This window comes from Panicum virgatum, chromosome 1N (genome assembly GCF_016808335.1).
Source record: "Panicum virgatum strain AP13 chromosome 1N, P.virgatum_v5, whole genome shotgun sequence".
Lineage (NCBI taxonomy): Eukaryota > Viridiplantae > Streptophyta > Magnoliopsida > Poales > Poaceae > Panicum > Panicum virgatum.
The window spans coordinates 38,245,976-38,269,178 of NC_053145.1; the positions used below are offsets into that span (position 1 = coordinate 38,245,976).

General features: G+C 43.1%; 1 protein-coding gene, 1 long non-coding RNA gene and 1 pseudogene across 2 annotated transcripts; 1 reads left to right on the plus strand and 2 right to left on the minus strand.

Moving 5' to 3' along the window:
- Positions 1-1,533: 1,533 nt before the first annotated feature.
- LOC120655764 lies at positions 1,534-5,310 on the minus strand. The gene is made up of 4 exons (XM_039933730.1): positions 5,139-5,310; positions 4,709-4,923; positions 2,104-2,166; positions 1,534-2,018 (listed from the first exon to the last, which is right to left on the minus strand). The coding sequence occupies exons 1-4, from the start codon at positions 5,182-5,184 to the stop codon at positions 1,767-1,769; spliced, it is 576 nt and encodes a 191-aa protein (XP_039789664.1). The 5' UTR covers positions 5,185-5,310; the 3' UTR covers positions 1,534-1,766.
- A 1,104-nt stretch (positions 5,311-6,414) lies between these two features.
- LOC120653502 lies at positions 6,415-20,293 on the minus strand (annotated as a pseudogene).
- A 1,642-nt stretch (positions 20,294-21,935) lies between these two features.
- On the plus strand, positions 21,936-22,481 carry LOC120655768. Its single transcript, XR_005667723.1, has 3 exons — positions 21,936-22,082; positions 22,235-22,344; positions 22,434-22,481. It is a non-coding gene; the product is annotated as an uncharacterized LOC120655768 (long non-coding RNA).
- Positions 22,482-23,203: the final 722 nt, after the last annotated feature.

Below are 23,203 nucleotides of genomic sequence, written 5' to 3' on the forward strand. Positions count from 1 at the left end.
TTCTTGGACCAAAAGGGAGCCAGGGAGCGTGTGGCCACATCGCCTGCAGTTCCCGCCCATCAGATCGGCCGAGCGGATGGTACAAATCGTGCATTTCCCAATCATTTTGCAGAGAAGCTCTCGGACTCTAGAGAAATCAACCCGCAATATGGCCTTCTCTCTTAAATTTTTTTTGCAAAAAAGCCCTCAACTTTTTCCGAAATCAACCCGCAGTCCAACAGTCCAGTTCAGAAAAAATTGCAAAGAAACCCTTAGGTTTTCATAAAATCAACCCGCCGTCCTGGTCCTATCTCAAGATTTTTTTAGAGAAATCCTCAGATTTTAATTAAATCAAACCACAATCTGTTCCATCCGTTACTTCTACACGAACAACATTATGCTCCCTTTATCCAGTTTTGATAGATATATTGCCAAAATTGAGAAATCCAAATTTGATTGATGTATTTAGTCTCCACCTCGGAGTTTCCACAACACAATAACCTATTCCGCTTCGTTGTCGCAATTTGATTGGTCCTTCGGATTTCAACGTGGGTCCGAGGAGTCTCCCTCAATAAAGAATAGTAGATTGATAAGCACACTTGTGATCTTGGTCATTGTGCCATATGAAAATATATCAATCAAAATTTGATGGAGGGAGTACGTACAATTTGAACGCCAAAACACGTTAGAATCAAAATTTCCTCAACATAGAATTTGATCAAGAATTCAAAAACTCCAACTTTACTATAGAGTAAATTTTAAAATTCAAAATGTTTTCATAATTCGTTTGCACAAATATTTACATGCTATCCGTTGTACCTACAATTTGTACACCAAAACGTCTTCAAGTCAAAAAATGATCAACAAAAAAGTTGTCTAGAATTTAAAAATCTACAACTTTACTATATTTGCGAATTTTTTTAAATTCAAATCATTTTTGTAATTCGTTCAACATAACATCTTAATTTGCTAAAAGTATAATATCGTACCGCCGTTCTATTATGGCTTCTTATGCTACCTCCACAATAACACGTCATATTTTAATATAACCACTACTTCCTTTAAAAATAATATATCTATTAATTGCAACATGATTTCGCAAATACATTAAGTTCCGACTAATTGTGCTTCGCCCTCCCTAATAAATACATGGGCGGTCCCTTAACTTGTCAAGGTGTGTCATTTAGGTCCCCACACTCCCAAATTGCAGAATCAGCTCACTCATCTTGGCTTTGGGTGCCATCACAGGTCCAAACGGGCTTTGACCCGCTGTAGAAGATGATGTGGCAGGCCAACCTGGAACCAACGTGGGAGGGGGGTGAGTTGACCTTGTAAATACGCAGAGACACCCCTATCTGCTCTTAGTTCGATCACGTGATGGCGATCGTTTTGCTAATGACCCCTTGTAATATATAGTGTACACTTTTAAACAAGCTGCACTCTGCATGGTGTAATGAAACATGCTCTGTTTGACTAAAATTTATTGGAACGTGTCCAGCCTGATGAATGTAATGAAATTATGACAGATATAATTTGATCTCCACGTATTGACTGGTCACAAGCATGAAATGCATTTTGCATTGGATATGACAGATGAGTAATGCTCTTAAACCAAGATAAGCACTACATAACTTAACACATTGTTTGATGCTGCTAGCGTGACCTTAAACTAGTGCCCACCACCTTACATAAATATTAGGACAAGACAGACCATCCTCCTCTGCCTTGCACAAAAGTAAACAGCTATCTATCATTCACAAAAGTAAACAACTATCTCTCAGTCTTGATCAAGTAGTCCCACTCTTTGCTGCCGTCTTTTTCTTGCTAGATACAGCTCCAGTGTTCTTTGCTGTAGTGTTCTTCTTGCTTGCTGCAACTTCAGTGTTCTTTGCCACCTTTCTCTTCTTTGTAGCGGCAGCTTTGCCTTGCTTGGTGCCTGTTGTAAGTGGAGCAGACCTTGCAATTGGTCTGTTGGTCATGATGAAGTCAGGATCTGGCAATGACCCTCGTTGTTGTGAGAGCAAGCTAGGCTGAGGCTCCTGTATCAATGATAGATGCTATTAAACTGTGTTGCACTATTGAATACAAATATCTGTAACAATGATAATTGGCTCAGCTAAGTACCTCTTGCATCATTTGGCTCAACTGAGTGCTATTAAGATGTGGAAGCATTTGAGAACCAGAAATGTCATGATCAATAACATCCTGCAGAATCATTTGTATTATTTTAGAGTCATGCAGAATAATTTGTTTAGCAGAAAAGAGTAAAGGTGAACAATTTGTCTAGTACCTGGCTTATGGCATTTAATGGTTAATCAATTCTTTGGTTAGCAAGCTGTGCTTGTTGTGACTCAGCAACCATTCTTTTAGCATCCTCAGAGCTGATGCCATCCTTCTTAAGCCTACATCCACCTGAGTTGTGATGAGGTGCCTTACAATGCTTACAGTGAATTATCACTCCATGCTTTGTCAACTTGGCTCCACTTTTCCCATGCACTTCAAATGGCTGCTTTCTCCTCGATTTGGGTGGTTTACCAACCTTTTTTTTCATATACTGGAGGCAGAACCTCAGGGCCATCTACCTTCTCCCATGTGCTCTTATCACTACAGGGCCAAATGTTAAAACCATATGCTCTTTTGAATGCATCTGTTGAGTAGCAGTTTGGCAAACCACTTTCAGGTGAGATCCTCTCATGCCTTAGACAAGATATAGCATGGTTACATGGAATCCCTATCAAGTCCCACCTCCTGCAATCACAATGTTTAGATATGATATCCACTGTGTACTGAAATTCTTTTGATTGAACTTGGAAGATTCCTTGGCGTGCTGGTAAGGCATAGCACATATTTGCATATTCAGCATTCTTTAGCACCTTTTTTTCTAATCTTTGGGCAAAAAAGGCCTTGCATCTGCTCCTCCAACTCCTTTTGCTTATTGTAGTACCTACTCATGAGTTGTCCCTTGATTCTCTCAAACATACTCAGTATAGGTAATTCTCTAGCCTCTAAGATATACTTGTTGAATACTTCACAGTTGTTGTTCAACAAAATATCACACTTTGGAAATTCTGAGAAAAAGGCTCTTACCCATGTATTTGGTGGCATCTTTTCCAACCAATCATAAGCATCCTTGTTCAGTGCCTTCATCTTTTCCATGTTGTAGTTCCATTTCATCACAGATGAAGATCTAGCACATGCCCACAACTGATCTTTCAAGACCTCACCTTTGAAGTGTCCTTGGAAGTTTGAGTATAAATGTCTAACACAAAATCTCTGTTCAGAGTCAGGGAAAACTTGTCCTACAGCTGGGATCAATCCCTGTCAATAAGCAGACAAATATTAGTTCAGACAATTACTGAAAAAAAGCAATTGTTTCTAAGAACCATTTTCATGTAACTAGGGACTCCACTTCCACTACAGCCATGGCAATAGGATATATGCAGTCATTTGGATCAATCCCTACTGCTGTGAGCAGCTGACCCCCATGCTTAGTTTTTATGTGACATCCATCCAAGCAAATTACAGGCCTACAACCACTGAGAAAGCCCCTTTTGCAAGCATCTAGTGACATGTAGCAATGGCTGAATAGGCTATCTTGAATTTTTAGATAGAAAGTGGTACCTGGATTGCATCTTCTCAATTCATTTCCATAATCCCACAGTTGGTTGTACTGCTGAACCTCATCTCCATGAATGGATTTCAATGCAAGCCTTCTTGCTCTAGCCAGCTTGCTCCTAGGAGTCAAGTTCCAATCCTTTTGCACTGTTCTTGCAAAATTAGTGAGGCTCATTTTGTCATCTGCTCGAAAAGTCTCCATGTACTTTGCAGCTAGCCATTTTGAGGTGCATTTTTTGACAACCCACTCTCTCTGGCAGCTATGCTCACCAAAGTAAGTCTTCACTACAAATGCCTTCACCCTACTTTCTTCTGAAGCATAAATATTCCAAGAGCAACCATCAGCACAATGAGCCCTTATCCTCTTCTTGTCATTCCTTGGCATCTTGATTTGAACCCTATGCCTAACACCATACTCTATAATAGCTTCTCTCAATTTCTGAACTGAAGGAAATACTAGGCCAACATAGAATGTAGGATCGTTCATGTCCTCATCCCTAAAAGTCTTGAACTTCAACCTTACTCCACCTTCAGATTCTGGAAGTTCTAGCTCTTCTTCATCAGTAGACACCTCACCATTATATTCCACAATTGCCTCAACCCCCTTAATTTTGCTGCCTTTGGCCTTGTTTCCCTTTGATATCTTCTATCCTTGTAACACACCTTGATCTACCACATTGTCATCAACATTGTTAACAAATAAATCATCGTCACCATCATCTAATTCATACTCACTATCATGGAATTCTTCATCCTCACTGTCATTGTCATCAGTACCACCATCACTTTCTATAATATCTTCAACCTGCTCCTCCCTTTCTCTTGTACTGCTGCCTTGTTCTGTGTTGATGTGCTCCTCTCTAGTGCTGAACCTCATTTCAGTATAGAATGAAGGCAACTTCTCACCATCTTGCTTTGTAACATGCTTCACCTTTGTAGGGCTAATAACCTTAGGTAAATTAGCAACTGGGTTAGCTATGATATCATCCCATTCATACCCTGAAATGCTATCATTATGGTCAAAGTAGACAACCAAGTTCTTGAATCTATCAACAACTGCAGCCATCACATTTGTGTCACTATCACTAACAGTTATCCTAAGTCCATCTGCAATCTCCTTCCCTGGTAACAACCAATATATCTTCAAGTTTCCAGTCCTTAAGTACCCTAGATCCTCAACAAACTGATCCAGCCACAGCGGAGACCAATTATCTGTCTCCACATGATCAAACCAACTGACTTTCCCACTCACATATGATATGAGATAGCCATGCCCAACAAAGAACCCCCCATGGTGAACCTCAACCGAGAACTCCTCTTTACCATCATCTAAAAAAATGCATACAGACCCAATCAGCTAAGCAAGACGATGCAGATTCACTGTCAGAACAGAAAATGTCTAAAATTTTTCTATGAAAATCAGAACTTTCCAAAACCTTAGCAACAAAAAAAAAACATCCTTTCCTACAACAACCATGTCACTATGGCGCCCACAGCATCGATCTAGAACACATAAAGCATGGAAATTTGGCTTCTTGACTCACCATACACAGATGCAGTGTCACCATGCTGTCGCAATCTCGCCACCATCTTCCACCGCTGCTACCACCGTCTTGGCCAGATTGAGATGCCCACCTAGCCCCTCCACTCCTCGCCAACCTATGTCTGTCCAGTCGCCACAGATCGCCGGCGACCGGCGATAGCCGCCGACCTCGTCCCCTCCGCAATGGCCGCCTCGTCCCCTCCATAACAAATGAATACGAAGAGGTAGGGGAGACGGGAATGATAGAGGAATAGAAAGATGGGGTGTCTCTGCGCATTTATTACAAGGCCAACTACCCCCCTTCCCACGTTGGTTCCAGGTTGGCCTGCCACATCACCTGTGATGGCACCCAAAGCCCGTTTGGACCTGTGATGGCACCCAAAGCCAAGATGAGTGAGCTGATTCTGCAATTTGGGAGTGTGGGGACCTAAATGACACACCTTAACGAGTTAAGGGACCGCCCATGTATTTTACTCTAAATTATTTTATCCCTTCTTCCACCACAATAAATATAGTAACAAATGTTAGAGCTCCATTTCAATGCACAAAATAATATATACTACTCAAACAATAGCTTCACGATAATAGAATGCCCAGAATATATACGAAGTGCAACAGACCATGGCATCTATGCGAAAATAATGAAGTGACAGAAACTACTACATGCATCAACTAAAGTTTGCATCAACTACAATACTACGATGCGGGCCTTTCTAGTGGTGTGGAATTTGTCACATCGATGATGTCGTAAACTTGTAATAATGCGGGGGTTGTGGAATCTTTCTAAGTTTTGTCAATTGTCTTCTGGTTCTGCTTGCTGCCTATTTCGTCTAATTTTATGTTCTTCGTCTGTACCATTCGCTACTTAAGGTTTTCAGGTTTGTATTGCTGTTGATCAATATCAAGCACAATGGTCTCAATCGACTACATGATATTTTGGAAGTGAGAGATTTCACAAGAGTTGGTTCATTATGCCTAATGATGAACCATATATACTGGATACAACCTGCAACTACCACAGACGATGAAGTTGGGGTTTCCATCTTTTCTTTTCCTTTTCTCATGCACCACGAGATGACATCGAGAACCAGAAACATCATTTGAATTTATAAACCTTTAGTTACTTCTTTGTTAATAATCCCTATCTTCAAACATGAGTGGGACAACAAAACCATAGGAAAACAGAAGTACGATGTGCCTTTCAAACCTAATTGTAAACTTGCAATGCGGTAATGGCATTCCCAAGTCAAAGGAGAAGCTCTCATCAACAAAGTATGTGTCGTTTCGAGACAGCAGTGTAAAAAAAATGCAGTTTCCTCAAACAAGTTTGCATATATGCGTCTATAGTTCTCCGAAGTTTACAGAAGCTGTCTCCCAAATATCAAATGATTTGAACATTAGATGTGGCACGCAATAAGAATTTTTTTTTTGGAAAATTCTGCAGCTGCACATAGGCTCCTACGGGCACTTCAATCAAGTCCTCTTGGCACCACGAGATCTTCTCAAGGCATTCAAAGCCTCCCTGCACATGGACGAACAGTTAGTGAGTTAGTTGGCTATTATGTAAGGCAATGTATGGCATCCTTGATTGTGAACATGGTACTGCTAAATTTTGCTGAAACTAGCGGCAAACAGGTTCGAGACCCTGCAGACCCTAGATTACCACCCATTACTACGAACATTGTTTAGTACTGGAGATAAAAATATAAAATTGTCAAAAACTATGCATTTTCGAACTTTTCTTTTGTTGTTTGTTTTGAACAATACTTGCTAATTGAATGGTGTTAGCATCTCCAAGAGTTTGCTATTTTTAACTTGCCAAATCTTGTGATTTGCCAACTCCTAAAAAATTTGCCAAGCTAAAAAAAGAATGCATCTCCAAGAATTTGCTATTTTTAACTTGCCAAATCTTTCTTTCTCTCTTATATATTTGCATCAGGAACCCTTCTCTGTTTTTTATTTCTTTTTTCACCTTCCCACCTGGCTTCTCGTGAGAAACAATGATGCCAAATCGGAGCCGCGCGCGTATATTTGCGCGCTCGAGGCATGTTTTTTCCAAGTTGCCAAAAAATGCCAAGTCGTTTGCCAAACTATTGGAGAGATATTTTTTTGTTGTTTTTGTCAAAACTCAAAGATGCCAACCTGATTTGGCAAACTGTTGGAGATTATTGGTTGAAAATTTACAGGATGTTTTGAATGGTGTTATAGCCTTGAGTTTTCCCCTTGTTGTTTCTGTGGTCTTTGTAAATAACTCCTTTTTTTCTTGTTTAATAAAATTTTAACAGCGGGGGCCTCACTCGCTGTTTTTTCAGTTAAAAAAAAAATGTTTACAAAATGTGTATTGATGCCATCGCAAGTAAAAGATAATGTGTAGAGAAATTGAAGCCATGGATAATATGTAACATACCGTAGAGCATTCTCAATCTCAGCACTTCCTGGATCTATTTTGAAACCATCAAGGAATGCATCACATGCCTTTTCATAATCCTGAACAAAAAAAAATCAGATCATGCATAAATATGAGTTGTTTATGAAAGTGACAAACAAACAATTACGGTGATCTCACCTTCAGCAACATTAGAGCTGCCCCTAGCCGATACCAGGCCTTTGGCCAATCTGGACGGTGGACGGTCTTCAGACTACCTTTTCTATTTCATACAGACGACGAAAAAGAACTCGATTTTCCAGGGTCATTCTACAAGTATAAGCATCCGCAAAAGCTTTGTCTCAATCACAAATTTGGAGAAAACAGAGACTCCTATTTGAGTAAAGGGTTGCATCATAATTGTCAAGGCCCATTGCCTGCACTCAACAAAATTAAACTAGTAATTAACACTCCTAAATGTGAAAGCCAATTTCAACATTACCAATAAGCAAGGATCGAAATGAAGAAATGAACAATATACCAGAACTAGGCAGTTATTAAGAACCACGCAACATCTGATCGTGTACCAACTGAATTTTAGAATTTCAAGCCAGGTACAAGCTGAAATTTACCTAGTCACTGGTAATACGAACAGTATGTCTATGGAGTGGTGATAGGCGAAGAAGGGGGGTTGGTAGGAGAGAAGAGGAAAACTTAACTCCTAACCAGTGCTCATGATACCATAGTACCATGCTCATGAATTGGACATTGCAATGGACCAATGCGCCAAAATACACACACACACACCATTCATTAAATAAACACCCAATGCAGGCTCTTAATTCAGAACCATCTAGCTCAACTATGTAAGCTACCAGCTGGCAACTTGCCAGGTCAATGTGGGTCTCAGTAAAAGTGATGAGATCATGAGTACTTTTTTTTGGAACAAAATGCAAGGAAAATCACTACTATGGAAAAAATATTTAATAACACACCTTAGTGTATAGTTTAATTGCAGAATGGTAATCCTTATCCTCAAGTGCCTTTTTTCCTTGCAATTTCAACCTAGCTGTTTCCTGTTCAAGACCACTCTCGTAGAACTGAACAATCAATCAAGACAGATAATGAACAAAAGATTCATGGAAAAAGATAATCACAAAGAAAATGCCTAAGATGGAGTTAAATAGTAAGAAATAAAACTAATTATGCATCCAAATACAACTGCACATGATTCATATGGTTGCCGGAACATTCATTTCAACGGCACACAATTATCTCTCAACCCCCATTTCCAAACTTCCTTTCTGAAAAAACATGTGACATACTTTATTTGCAACGTGCATTTAAAGGATGAACGAAAGACAATCTAGAACAGGAAACTTTTGAAATCAAACCATAAGTTAACTTGAACAAAATATAGAATAGGAGACTTTGAAATCAAATCACAAGTGTAGAGAATTGGAAAAACACCACACACCCAAGGAGGGGGGGTGACCTCTATTATATATTGCCGTATAGGCTTGGAGTACAAGTAAACTAAATACAAGGAAATACAACAATATATCACTAATACCCGCCCGTAGTCGTAGGCGGAGCTAAACGAAGACCAAGACTAGTCCTAAAATCAGTGTACAATTGGACTGGAAGTCCCTTAGTCATAATATCAGCATACTGATGAGAAGACGGGACATGCAAGACCCGAATTTCTCCCAAAGTCACCTTCTCGCGATCAAAGTGAATGTCAATCTCGATGTGCTTCGTGCGACGATGGTGGACTAGATTAGCAGTCATATATACAGCACTAACGTTGTCACAGTAGACAACGGTAGCCTTGGCGAGAGGAACATGAAGCTCCTGTAGTAATTGACGCAGCCAACAACACTTAGCAACATGTGCAACTGCCCTGTATTCAGCCTCAGCACTAGATCGGAAAACTGTAGTATGGCGTTTACAAGACCAAGACACCAAATTATCACAAGATAAACACAGTAACCTTAGGTAGAACAGCGGGAATCTGGGCATCCAACCCAATCAGCATCAGAATATGATGTGAGAGTGTCGACAGGACCAGCTCCTAAAGAAAGACTAGCGTCCAGAGTGCCCTTGACATAGCGCAAAATCCGCTTGACGAGTGCTAGATGTGGTTCCCTAGGATCATGCATGAATAAGCAGACTTGCTGAATAGCATAGGCCAAATCAGGACGAGTCAGAGTGAGGTACTGCAAAGCACCAACAATACTCCTGTACTCTGAAGGATCCGCAACTGGAGGACCATCTGAAGCAGACAGCTTGGACTTACTATCAACTGGCGTCAAGGTAGAGTGGCACTCGCTCATACCGGCACGCTGTAGTAGATCCGAGGCATACTGTCGCTAAGACCTGCGACAAGAACAATCCATCTGAAGTGCAGGTGACAAAAATCCCCAAAAAATGACGTAGATCACCCAAATCAGTCATAGCAAACTCAGCATGAAGGCGTCCAATAATGGAGAGAAGCAAATCTGTCGACGAGACAGTGAGAACAATGTCATCGACATATAAGAGCAGGTAAGCAGTGCTGGCGCCATCCTTGTAAACAAACAAGGAAGTGTCAGAGACCGATGGAACGAACCCCAAGTGACGAATATATGTAGCAAATTGCTAGTACCATGCACGAGGAGCTTGCTTCAACCCATAAAACGACTTCTGTAGAAGACAGACATAATCTGGATGTGAAGGATCAACAAAACCAGGAGGCTGCTGGCAGTACACTGTCTCGTCAAGATGTCCATGCAGAAAGGCATTCTTCACATCAAGCTGACGGATAGGCCAATATCGGGATGCAGCAAGGCTGAGGACAATGCAAATGGTAGCAGGCTTAACCACAGGACTGAAAGTCTCATCATAATCTATGCCATGCTGCTAAGAAAAGCCACGAACAACCCACCGAGCTTTGTCATGTACAAGAAAACCATCTGAATGATATTTATGCTTAAAAATCCACTTGCCGGTGACCAAATTAGCTCCAGGGGGCCGAGGAACAAGGCGCCAAGTACCATTGTCAACCAGAGCCTGAAACTCATCTGCCATGGTTGCTCGCCAATTAGGATCCGCAAGAGCACTGCGATAATTGGCCGGAACGGGAGAAGCAACAACATGATCAACAGACAAATTCTTGTAACTGACAGGCTAAATTGTACCTGACTGAAGTCGAGTAATGCGGCGAAGAGTCGGCGGTGGAGGAGAACCACTCATCGGACGTCGAGGTGGCTCAAGAGCTGGAAGCTCTCGAGGTGGAGCATCTAAAGACCGCGCCTGAAGAGGACCCAAGTAGTGGCCCTGCTGCTGCGGCAAGGGAAGGTCACATAGAGGACGACCACGCTGCGGCGATGTCATGACAGCGGCAGGCGCAGCAGCCGGTCGATGACTGTAGACCTGACCGAAGCGGCCAGGAGGTGCTGTTGCTGCGGGCGCATAACTCGCGCCAGGAACAGTAGGAGCAGGCGGAGCTGGTGCCACTGCTGCTGGCTCAACAGCCGGCGCTGGCAGTGGACAGGAAGACGACCCGCCCAAAGTGGATGAAGCCGAAGGACCGGACGGGGACACTAGACCACGCTCGCCCGGACTGGAGGAAGCCGAGGTTCCTAGTGGGGGTATAGTACCGCCGCCACCAGATACCGGGGGCGGTTGCTCAATGTTTGAGGAAGACGGAGCAGGCGCAGAAGAGCAACCAGCTGCATGATTAGTAAACAACGGTGCAACATCCAAATCGTGTCCGGGTAAGAAATCAAAGGAGCTGGTGGAGGGTGGGTGAGTCTCACGGGCAAAGGGAAAAGTGGACCCATCAAACACAACATGTCACGATATGATAACGCGACGCGTAGAAAGATCGAGACAGCGATATCCCTTATGATTAGGTGGATATCCCAAAAAGACACAGACTGTCGAGCACGGCGCAAACTTATGTGGAGAAGTAGCCTGCAGGTTAGGATAACACAAGCAACCGAAGACACGCAAGTGATTATAAGTGGGATAGGAGTTATAGAGGTAAAAATAGAGAATCGCGTTTCGGATAGAAGAGGGGCGCCGGCTGAGCAAGTTTGTGGCTGCTGCAAGTGCCTCATCCCAATAATTGGGCGGCATGGAGGCATGGATGAGTAAGGTTCGCACTGAATTGTTAAGAGTTCGAAGAATACGTTCGGCCTTGCCATTCTGTGGGGAGGTGCATGGGCAGGATAGGTGGAATATGATGCCGTTGGCGCGGAGGGAGGCGTGCATGGCGCGATTGACAAACTCAGTCCCGTTATCGGCTTGGAAGCACTTAACGGGTAGGCCGAACTGTGTACGGGCATAAGCAATAAAATCAACGATATGCTGATGTACATCGGATTTATGCTTAAGCGGGAACGTCCAACAATAGTGCGTATAATCATCCAGTAGAACAAGGTAATAAGAGCAACCAGAAACACTAGCAACCGGAGAGGTCCAGACATCACAATGAACTATTTCAAAAGGAGAAGTAGTTTGTGAAGTAGGAGTGAAAGTAAGACGTGCGTGCTTGCCAAGCTGACAGGCATGGCACAACGAACGATCTACTTTGTTACATGAAACCAAATTGTTCTGTTTTAAAGTAGCTAAGACTGCTAGACGAGGATGACTGAGCCGACGATGCCATAAGGTGGAGGAGGCTGCAAGGAGGGCTTGTGCGGTGGCGGGAGCAACTGATGGGATGGTGTAGAGGTCGCCGACACTATCACAGCGAAGGATCACTCGGCGCGTCATGATGTCCTTAATAGAAAAACCAGAGGCGTCAAACTCGATAGAACAACATTTATCGCGAGTGAATTGGCGAACTGAAAGTAAGTTGCGAATGATGGATGGAACGATAAGAACATTGTTCAAAACAAATTTGGACGTATCTGTGGCTAGAACGGAAGAACCTCGGGACGTGACAGGGATATGTGCACCATTGCCTACGGTAATCGAAGAGGAAGCAGCTGGAAGGCGAGAGAGAAGTATACCTTCATAGGAGTGCATGTGTGTGGAGGCTCCAGTGTCCATCACCCATGCGTTGCCCTCGAGCGCCATCTGTTGAAGAGCGGCGATCAGGCCAGCCTGATCCCACGAAGGAGACTGAGCTGGAGCCTGGGGTGGGGTGAGTGCCGTGTGAGCCTGAGGAGGGGTGCCAAGGATGCCCTGACCGTCGCGCTGGAATTGGCCTCCTACACCACCACTCCCGCCTTGCGCACCCTGGGGGGCAGCCCACGGGTTGATGCAGATCCATGGGCCGCCAGGGTTAGGCGTGCGAGGTGGCTGCTGCTGCTGCTGCCGCCGTTGGACCGCCTGCCCCTACGACGACGTTGCTGCTGCTGGCCGCCCTGCTGCTGCTGCTGATTGGGGCGTGGCTGCATGACGGAGGTCGAGGACGACGCAAACTGGCAGGAAGAGCCGCATCCAGATGAAGAAGAGGCGACCAAGGCGGAGGAGGTGGACATCTTGGCCTGAGTTGCCAGGCGCAGCTCCTGGAGGGCGAGGCGATCGACGGCCTTGACGAAGGTCATGCCCGCCTCGCCTGCGATGATTTCTCCAGTGGTGCTGTAGCGAGGATCAGCGCCGACGAGAAGGGCCAGCACCATCTCAGAGTCGGCGACGGGCTTGTCGAGGCGACGGGCTTGTCGACGTCCCGAAGTGCATCGGCGGCCTTCTTCATTGCTTGGGCATACTCATGGACGGACATATCCCCTTGAGTAAGCGCATGGAACGCATGACTCAAGAAGATGGCGCGAGGGGCTTTGTTCACCAGGAAGTGGTTGGCGATGGTGACCCAAAGTTCCCGCGCAGTCTGGTTGGCCGTCATGGTGAAGTCGAGGACGTCCTCGGTGACGGAGCCGTAGAGCCAGCTGCGGACAACACAGCCTTCCTCGTTCCAGGCATCAGTGCGCGGATCAGGAGGAGCGCTGGTGATGTGATGGAGAAGGCCGAACTTGCCGCACATGGCCTCGAAGAAGTTGCTCCACTTGGTGTAGTTGGAGATGCGATGTTCCAACTTGATGGGAACGTGCGCCTACACGGAGATGGCGGCGTACGCAGCCATGGAGATCGGCAGGGGCTGGATGTCATCGACGAAGAGGGAGGCGATACCGTCGAGGAGGGAGTCACCGTCGTTGAGAGTGTCACCGGCGTTGGTAGAGGTGCTAGTGACACAGGACATCAACAGATGCAATCTGCTGAGATGCAGCCGGCCAGGGGATGGGCGGCGCAGGGAGGGGAGAGCAGCCGGCCAGTAGATGCAATCTGGGCGGCGCAGGGAGGGGAGAGCTGCCGGCCAGGAAGGGGCGGCATAGGGGAAGGGGTGCCGCGGCCTAAGGCAGGCGGCGGCTGGTGGTGGGTGGTCGCGCAAGCAGGGGCTGCTGCGCGAGCTAGGGCAGCGGAGAGGAGAGGGCACACGGCCGGCCTAGGGTTTGGCCCGGACTCGTGATACAATGTAGAGAATTGGGAAAACACCACACACCCAAAGAGGGGGATGACCTCTATTATATATTGCCATATAGGCTTGGAGTACAAGTAAACTCAATACAAGGAAATACAACAATATATCTCTAATAATAAGTTAACTTATTACTCTAAAGTCAAGTCTGGCAATGACGCAAAAATCATACCTCTTGTCCTGGCAATAAGCACGCATGAAGCATTATTCCATTGACACTCGAATCTTTGACAAACGGAATACGAGACATTAAAGGAAATAGTATCTCAACATCTTGCCGTGAACCACATATAGCAGCAAATTCTATTGGCATTCTTCCAAACTGCTCATGATGAAGAGAAGATGAGCTTAGAAAAGAATGTGCTTTCATAACAATCTGAATGTAAGGAGTTATTATCCATCACTGTACACTAAAATGAATATTAACCGGGTAATAAAGCAATTCTGCATCTTACACATCAATGCATTTTAAGGTTGGAGGAATTGTTACGAATACTGAATACATGACCAAGTAAAATAAGCTCTTGTGCCAAAGGTTGTTAGCTCAGTTGGTTTGGGCGCAGCCAGCGGCACCCGCAGGTGGGGGGTTCGAACCCCCACCGGGGCGGATTTCCCCGCCTGCGGAAAAAAAACCCCCTCGCTGTGCTCTTGATGACTTGGGCTGTGTTGTTAGCCTGGGCCCGGCCCGGTAGGTAACGGCCCCAAGAACGTGGCACCAGACCCAGTGGGCTATGTTGTCAGCTTGGGCCCGGCCCGTTGGGTAACGGTCCCAGGAACGTGGCACCAGTTCCAAGCTCAAGAGTCGGGGTTCGGGGGGTTTCTCGGCCGGGGTCATCTTGGCCTCTTCTTAATTGTAATGCCGCGGGGGCGGTCTTTTCCCCCGCCCGGTCGAGTTTGTTTTTAAAATAAGCTCTTGTTCAAGTAATTAAGATAAAAGCAAGGTGCTGAAGAAAACAGTGGAAATGGAGGAATAATGTACACTGTAGAAAATCATACTTCATCGGGAACATTTGGGTCAGCACCAGCCTTCAATAAGCACTTCATGCACTCAGTTAAAACACCACTTACAGCAGCTATTAAGGGGGTTATGTTACCCACACCATTCACATCAGCACCAGCCCACATTGAAAGAACAATATGGTAAACATGCAATAATTTATAAACATCTAGTTTCTCTTTTTATGAACTGATAGATCCATTTTTCCTGGGCTCATATCACTAAGTCTACGGATCACAACAATTTTAATGATTAGGATGTGAGAGGCAATTTATAAAACTATTGCTAGATAACTAGATATCCATAGCCACATCACAATATTGGACAAAAAGAACACCAGTGGAACATACAGAATGGCCTTTAATAAAAGCGTTATTAGCTGTGTGAGTACTGAAGGATGGCAATTGAAAAGTTTCATAGCTGAGGCTGAAACATGGACTCAGGACAATTGACCAAGTAAAATGTAATTGTTGCTAGGAGGAAAGTTAGCAACCTCCAGTAGATTGCATTTTTCTAGCATCATTTCTTTGCTACTACTGATGGTTGTTGGCAGAATGGATTGTGGCAGCACAGCATCAATTAGCTTTATTTAATACGGACGGAACCAACAATAACGATTCATGCAGAAAGAATTATACTATACTGGATTTTCAAAACTTATGAGTAACACTTAACTTGAGCAAAGTGACACAGACATAACCCAAAACATGAAAGAACTATTAACAACAATACCCACATACTAAAAGTGATTCTGAACACTAACAAAGCTAAGAGCCCACAATACCTTAATCAGTATCTTCCCACATTTTAGTGATGGAGCATATATAGAAACAAGGAGAGGAGTGTAGATACCATGTACGATCTTATTGCACTGAAAAGAAACATAAACAAATGAGTAGCTATAATCATATATGACAATTATTAGGGGATGGAAAAAGTTAATTAAAATATTATGTAAGTATAATATAAATAGACTTGACACTTCAGAGAATAAAATAGGAGCTCTGTTATGCATATGAACAAGAATGCTCAAAATTTTCAACTTCTACGGATCTAAAAGGTAAAGAATATAACACAAAGGAAGCAAAACTGCAAAAGGCCCAGCAATAACAGACCAAAAAGAACATGAGCAAGATAATAAGCAAAGGAACATCCTAAAACCATTAATTTCCTCCAATCACATAATGTTTGAGGAATTGAAAGGCATAAAATCACATACATCAGCGTTGTGGTCCAACAAAATCTTCACAGTTTTATGGTGCCCATTGGTAGCAGCAAGGTGTAGTGGTGTACCACGATTAGATAATGCATCAACAGAAGCCCCTTTACAAAGTAAGATCTCCACTATTTTGCAATATCCTGGATGAAAAAAGAAATATTCCAATTGGTCATTAATTAATTACAGGATTGCTGTTCTATAGCATTTTTGTTATTGCTACCACTATGCTTGTGTCTCCAATGCACATAGATGCAATTTCAATGCGATACACAAAAAAAAAGATATAGTTTTTTGTCAGAAAATGAGACCATCTTCAGCTGCAATATGGAGAGAGGTAAATCCTTTATCATCAGCTTTGTTTGGATCGGCACCATGGTCCAGAAGATATCTCACCGTAGCAACATGTACACCATTGATTGCATAAGCCAGAGGCGATTCACCTATAAGAAGAATCACAAACAAACATTCTTATCAAAGCAAGAGTGTTTTTACAGCCACCAAATATATCAAGTTATGGACGTGCATAATCCTGAAACATACAACAGGGATAATCAATAGCACTCTGCTTAGGACTTCCGAACCATGGAATTCATCACTTCCCTAAATACAAACACACTGATATTAGACAATGATATAACTGGCATGTCTTTGGTTTTCACTTGGACCAGATTCACCATATGAAAAATCAATTGAATCTATTAATTATGAGGAAGGTTAGCAGTACAAGGGCTGATCAAGTCCCTATGGTACAAAAGGTGTATACGCAAAGAAATACTGGGCATGTGGCAGACTTCAAAACTATCTAATAGCCTGATATAATGAGGAATGAAGTACAAATCAGATTTGAACAAGAACTGCATGATAAAAGTTTGCAAAGATAAGGAAGGCAGGGTGTTGGGTATTGCCTTGTAAATATACTTGTTTGTATGAGAAAGAGAAACACACATGGGTTGTACAAATTGAATATAGTGTGGGCATCATTTAATCCCCACTGTATACCATATCTCAAAAGATCAATTGCTAGACACACACATTGACCTTTGGATTGTGGTACATTTAGGCCAGTTAGTTTTCTCATTTCGCATACCACAACTACAGTAATTGACGGCACAATTGCTATAGTTCAAATGTATATTCTATAAGCTCTGAAAATGACCAAGCTATCTCAATAGAAACCATAACAGTCTTCAGAAACCATAACAAGGCAGTGCACACAGCTACTATCAATGAAATGGTTGGATGCAAAATTATGACATAACAGAGTGTGGTGCAAATGTTTTAAATTGTATAGTGAACCATTAGACAATACTCAACAATTCATAATAAAAAACAACTCAATAATAAAAAAAAAGAAACATCGGAACATTGCTTGGCCAGAAAACCCCAACAAATCAAAAGTTAATGTTTGAGCTGAGTCCATTAATCTGGTGTAGCTATTCCAAGCAAAGGCAGAAATGATCTCCAGTATAGTTGCAATAAAATAAGTGGTATTCAAAAGCAAATAATGTCAAGTTGCGGCCTTTGAGGGAGTATTCAAAAGCAAATATTTGAGGGAGTATTCCCTCAAATACTCCCTCTGTGTCCTCCCCATCCAACCCTAGCTCCTTTTCCGGCCACCATGTCGCGGCAGGAATGGGCGGCGGCGGCGACGCAAAATCTGCTAAAGGTGGATGCAGCTCGGGTGCGCAAGGCAGTTGCGGCGCAATCGCGAAAGGATGCAGCGGCGCCGATGCGGAAGGCCCATGGAAGCGCTTGGGCGCCAAAGCAGAGCAGTTCGGGCTGGGCGGCGCGTGTGCCGGAGCAGAGGGGTTTGGGATTTAGCGTGGCTACTCCACTAAGACCCTTCACCGACGGCAATTGCTTCTTCAACGGCAGCGCCGGCGGCTTCTTCGGAAGCGGCGGACAAAGCCCCTTCGGTCAACCATGGAATTCTTAATCTTCAGATCCTGCAACTTGGTACTCTCTCAATTTTGCTCCATTTCGTATGTTATTTATGTGAAGCAGTGTACACAAGTGTAGAACCATGATTTTTCAGTAATGGTTGAGCACGTTTTTTCCCATAGATGGATTCTTTTTTTTATGGGCCCATAGATGGATTCGGTAAACACGAGTATGGCAAAAACTAGGTTTCAGTTTTGATTATTTGTTAATAGAAGAAGGTTACTCACTTACTTGAGCAGTCACACTCCTGTCACCCTTCCATTAGAACAGGAAATTCCATCGCAGTAGATGCAGGGGTAAGTTGAACCTGTCCAGGTTTTTTCATCCTTCCATTAGTCGACTGTTTTTTCATTAACAAATGTAGTAGTTGATTCTTTTTGCCCTTCTTAATTTAGTGACAGGCAGTCCTGCTGGTTCAGGGGTGGGAAACTCTACCAGTAGATCTCATTCTCACTTCTATTTTAGGGGTCATAGAGTTCATGAATCTTATTCATCATTTAATAGTAGCATGTTATTACATTGCAGTTTTGTCTCACCTTGAGTAAAGAACTGTTTTAAAAACATTAATTCAAAAGCAACACACTGACTTGTATAGAACAATCTACTTGTTTTATCACATAAAAAGAAGAGATCTTTGATGCATGAGTAATCAAGCTCTTCATCAATAATCCATTGGGAAAAAGAGATGCATGAGTAACCTTGCTTCCTAAGGATAGAGTTCTTTGTCCCCTGGTTAGGATGGGTAAGGATCTGCCTCTTTCTGCGACGAATGCCTTGCTGGGTTTGTTCAAATGCTCAACATCAGTCCAAGTGCATCAGCAGACAGGCTAGCTCCTATCCTAGTGATGTGGTGCTTTCCTTTTCCTTTTAAGGAGTAATGCATGAGGTTTTCTGTACTTATATCTAGAGCTTTGATGCTGAAGCATTCCATTCCAGAACACCATGTCATCAAAATGATTCCTTGCTCTTGTTGGTATCATTTAGATGTATTATAAGTGCATATTTCAATGATAAACTAACATTATCTTTCGAAAAAAATGATAAACTAACATTAATATTGGCCGAAGAATAAGCCAACTCCTTACTTTGTGACTAGTGTAAAATGACATTAATATTCCAGGCATCTACTCCTTTTTCCCAGAGCTCTTTGAGATCATCGATCAAAGGCTGCAAATACACATCAATGTTAATTCTTGGAGATTTTGGCCTAGGAATTAGCATTGACATCATCCAATAAGATTGTTTCGAGCACAACCAAAAAGGCAGGTTATAAGGAATTAGGATCACCGGCCATGTTGTATAAGTCACGTTCAACATGCCAAATGGATTGAAGCCATCTGATGCAAGTCCCAGCCTAACATTATGTGGATCCATGGCAAAGTCCTCATACGTGTCATTTACGTGCTTCCAAACCAAAGAATTGGCTGGGTGCCACACTTTATCATCTTTAGCCAATTCTTCTTTGTGCCAACACATATATGCCAATGTCGTGTCGTTCATATATAATTTTTGCAGCCGGAGAATAAGTGGGAAATACCTAAGAATTTTACGAGGAACCTTCTTCTTTTTAACTCCACCAGTGTCATCTTCCACATCATCAGTCCCCTCAGAGTTTGTATGTTCCCACCTACTATCCTCACATATTGGACATTTCTCCAAGTTCTCGTACTCCCCATGAAATAATACACAGTCATTGAAACATGCATGAATCTTTTCATAGCTAAGGCCAAGTTCTCGAACTACCTTTCAAATTTTATCCATGGTATTTGGGACACAATGTCCTTTGGGGAGCACAAGGCAGATCAAGAGAAGAATTTGCTCCATTGCATTATTGCTTATACCGAACATGCACTTAATCTGAAATAGCCTGACAATGAAGGATACTTGGCTAGCCTCCTTGCATCCCAGGTACAGTTCCTTCGTTCTTGCATTAACTCAAAATTTTTCCTTGACGCAGCAATTGACTCATCTTCATTTATTTCTCCACGGCAGGCACCAATAATTAGTGAGTTAAGCAGATTACTGACACAACCATCATCACCACCTTCATTGAAATTGCAAGCATCCAAAGGATTAGCAGCACAAACTGTTTTGCTTTCTATGAAATCCTTGCAGAACCCTCTACGAATCACGAGTTCCTCAACCTCATCTTTGGTTCTGTATGCCATGCCTCGACACATGCCACAAGGACATGCTGTTGTCTCTCCTAAATATGTTCCTTCAAAGGATCGAGTGACATTGCAAAATCCTGGCAACCAAGTATAACCTTTGCAGAAGAGTGATAATAAGTATTAATTACAAGAACAAAACACGGGAATTGAGGGAGAGATTATGCTCATTTGACGATCGATATATATACTTTCAATTGAGGGATCCAGCTGAGATCAATTCTTCTTCATGGGAGCCTATTCGTCAGCGACCTGGGGGCCTGGTGCGGGGGTAGCTACGGCACGTCAATTTCCTCGCCGGCCCTAGGCGCTAGCGTTGCTATCGGGATCATAGAATACCAGGGGTCTCGCCGCCGTACGTGTTGCAGGTATTATACATATAATAATAATTAAGTTTCGTAGCCTCAGGGTTTTGTGTGGGCCAATTGCTTTGGTCGTTGCTATATCCTAGTCATGTTGCAACGACCCTTCGGTTCGTTGCCATATCTCTGAGCTCAGATGCAACGACATTAAATTGTTGCAATGCAATTACCACATTGCAACGCCTCTGCTTCGCGTTGCTATAAGTAACCTTCCATTCTCAACAACCTGGTTTGCGTCGCAATATTTATGCTCCCTTTTGCAACAACAATGATTAGCGTTGCCATAACAGGAACTCTATTGCAACAACAGGGAATACTAATAGCAACGATTCATTTTGGTTGTGACATCATCACAAATAGCAACGAATCCAAGCAACGTTGCTGTATCCTCACTCAACATGCAATGTTTATTATTTGGTCGCAAATACCTCACCTTGTTGCAACGATTACAATTTTAATTGCAACACTAAAATTTTTGTGGCAACAAGTCACCCTAACGCAACGAAATACGACTGTCGCTGCGCTAAACCTACGTATCGCAACAAAATTCAGGGTGTCGCAATAAAAATCGGTGGCATTAGCTATTTTATTTGGTAGTGTAGGCTCGTACCGACCTAGGTTTTCATATAACCCTACTCCCCCGACCTATATAAGGGCGGGCAAGAACTCTTAAAAGACATCTCACAACATATCCATACCTCAAGCAATAAAAACCACTCAACAGGATGTAGGGTATTACGCATCCGTGCGATCCGAACCTGTCTAAACTCTTATGTTGCTTGCACCATCGTGTTCTAATCTCGGCGACTTCCCACGATCAATCCTCTACCGCGGGGTATACCTAGGTAGACTTGCCGATAAAAAACTGACACGTTCCAAAAAGGAAAAAAGTCTATTTAACCCCTTAACTATTCATGGTGTACTATTTCACCCCTAAACTATAAAATCGGATATTCTACCCCTGAATTTTTCAAAACCGGTCAAATAACCTCAGGTGTTTTTGGACGGAGGTTTTGCTACAAACACAATTTTGTCTTTTTATTATTTTTGTTTTCCTTAAATCTTTGAAAAATTATAGTAAATCAGAGAAAAATCATAAAATAGAAAAATCTAATTTTATTGGACTCCACATGAGTAGGATCTACACGGTGAACATATACTATGGTACAAAGTTTTTGCCGTAGCATTAAATCTATGGTTTTCTATAATTAATTGAAATAATTCATAGCTGCAGCTTGTATGCTCTAGTTAAACACGATCAGTTTGGCAGGATTCCGCAACCTCTCTTCCTCGATAGCACGACGGCGCGGGATTTGCTCTTTCCCCTCCGCCGCTGATGGGGCGGCGACGCCTTGGTTCTCCTCCGGCTGTGGCGCTACGGACCAAGCGTGGTCTTAATCTTCCGCCGGAATCAGTCGTCAGTATAGGTGAGCCACCCAGTCGCCGTCATCTCTCCCCCTCTCAATCTACGTACCCACCTTGGCTGTCGACGATTGGTCTTGATGTCTAAATCAGTGATTGGTCTTGCGTTTTTTTCCTTATTAGTAATCCTGTTCGCTCAATTTTGCTAAATTTGCAGCGGACAAGTTGGGGAATTATGGAATGATGATGGTGCTGTTTGAGACGCCTTCTGGCTTTGCAATTCTAACTATTAATGGGGTGTGCCTGTACCTTCCAGATGCCATGGAGGTAGCTTTGTTCTTCCTTGCTTGATTACTAATGCGCTTGATTACTCTTGTTGTCTGTCATCGGCTAATTTTCTACTTTCTCTTTTTCAGAATATCTGGGCAAAGTTCGCAGATGGTTATAGAGCATGACATGTTAGTGCCCCATCCTTTCTCTACCCTCTGTCACTTCTTTCAAGTTTCTCGTCTCCAAATTAATTTGAGTAGCGATCTTTCATCTTTGTGTTTGGCTATTTTTGTTTACCTATTTGGATATTTTGCATACACCCCAAAAACTATTTTCCTAACAGGTCATATTAGATATATAGCTTAGCCGGCTTGGGCCAGCCTGGTGCTGCATTCGGCCTTCTGCCCGTGCGCACCAGTAGATGATCATGGGCAGGGATATCCTACAGTAGTGATACTTCTATAAACCTACCTTGGTCTTCCCTGCCTATATATGTGCTTGTATTCAATAGCCATCAATCACTATTTGCCATAATCTGGTCAGAGGACTTGAGTTCGGATTCGGGCAGGCACACTTAAATAAAATAATTGTGGCCGACTCCAATTTCCACTTATGCAGCCTAATGGAGCCTGCACTTGAGGCAGAGTAGTATAACTGAATTATCCACCTTTCACCATCAGCTTAAGCTGGTGAATATGGCATCAGGGTTAGAGGTCTTGAGTTTGAATCGTGGCGGGCTCGATGGAATAAAATAACTGCAACCCGCTCCAGTTTTCACGTATGCAGCCTAATAGAGCTTGCGCATGAGGGGCGGTGTTGGACTATAAGTGAATCGCTTACCTTTCCTCATTAGCTTGAGCTTTTAGGTGTTGAACTAGTTGGTGCATACAACTCAATAGGTCAGCCGGTATGAAGG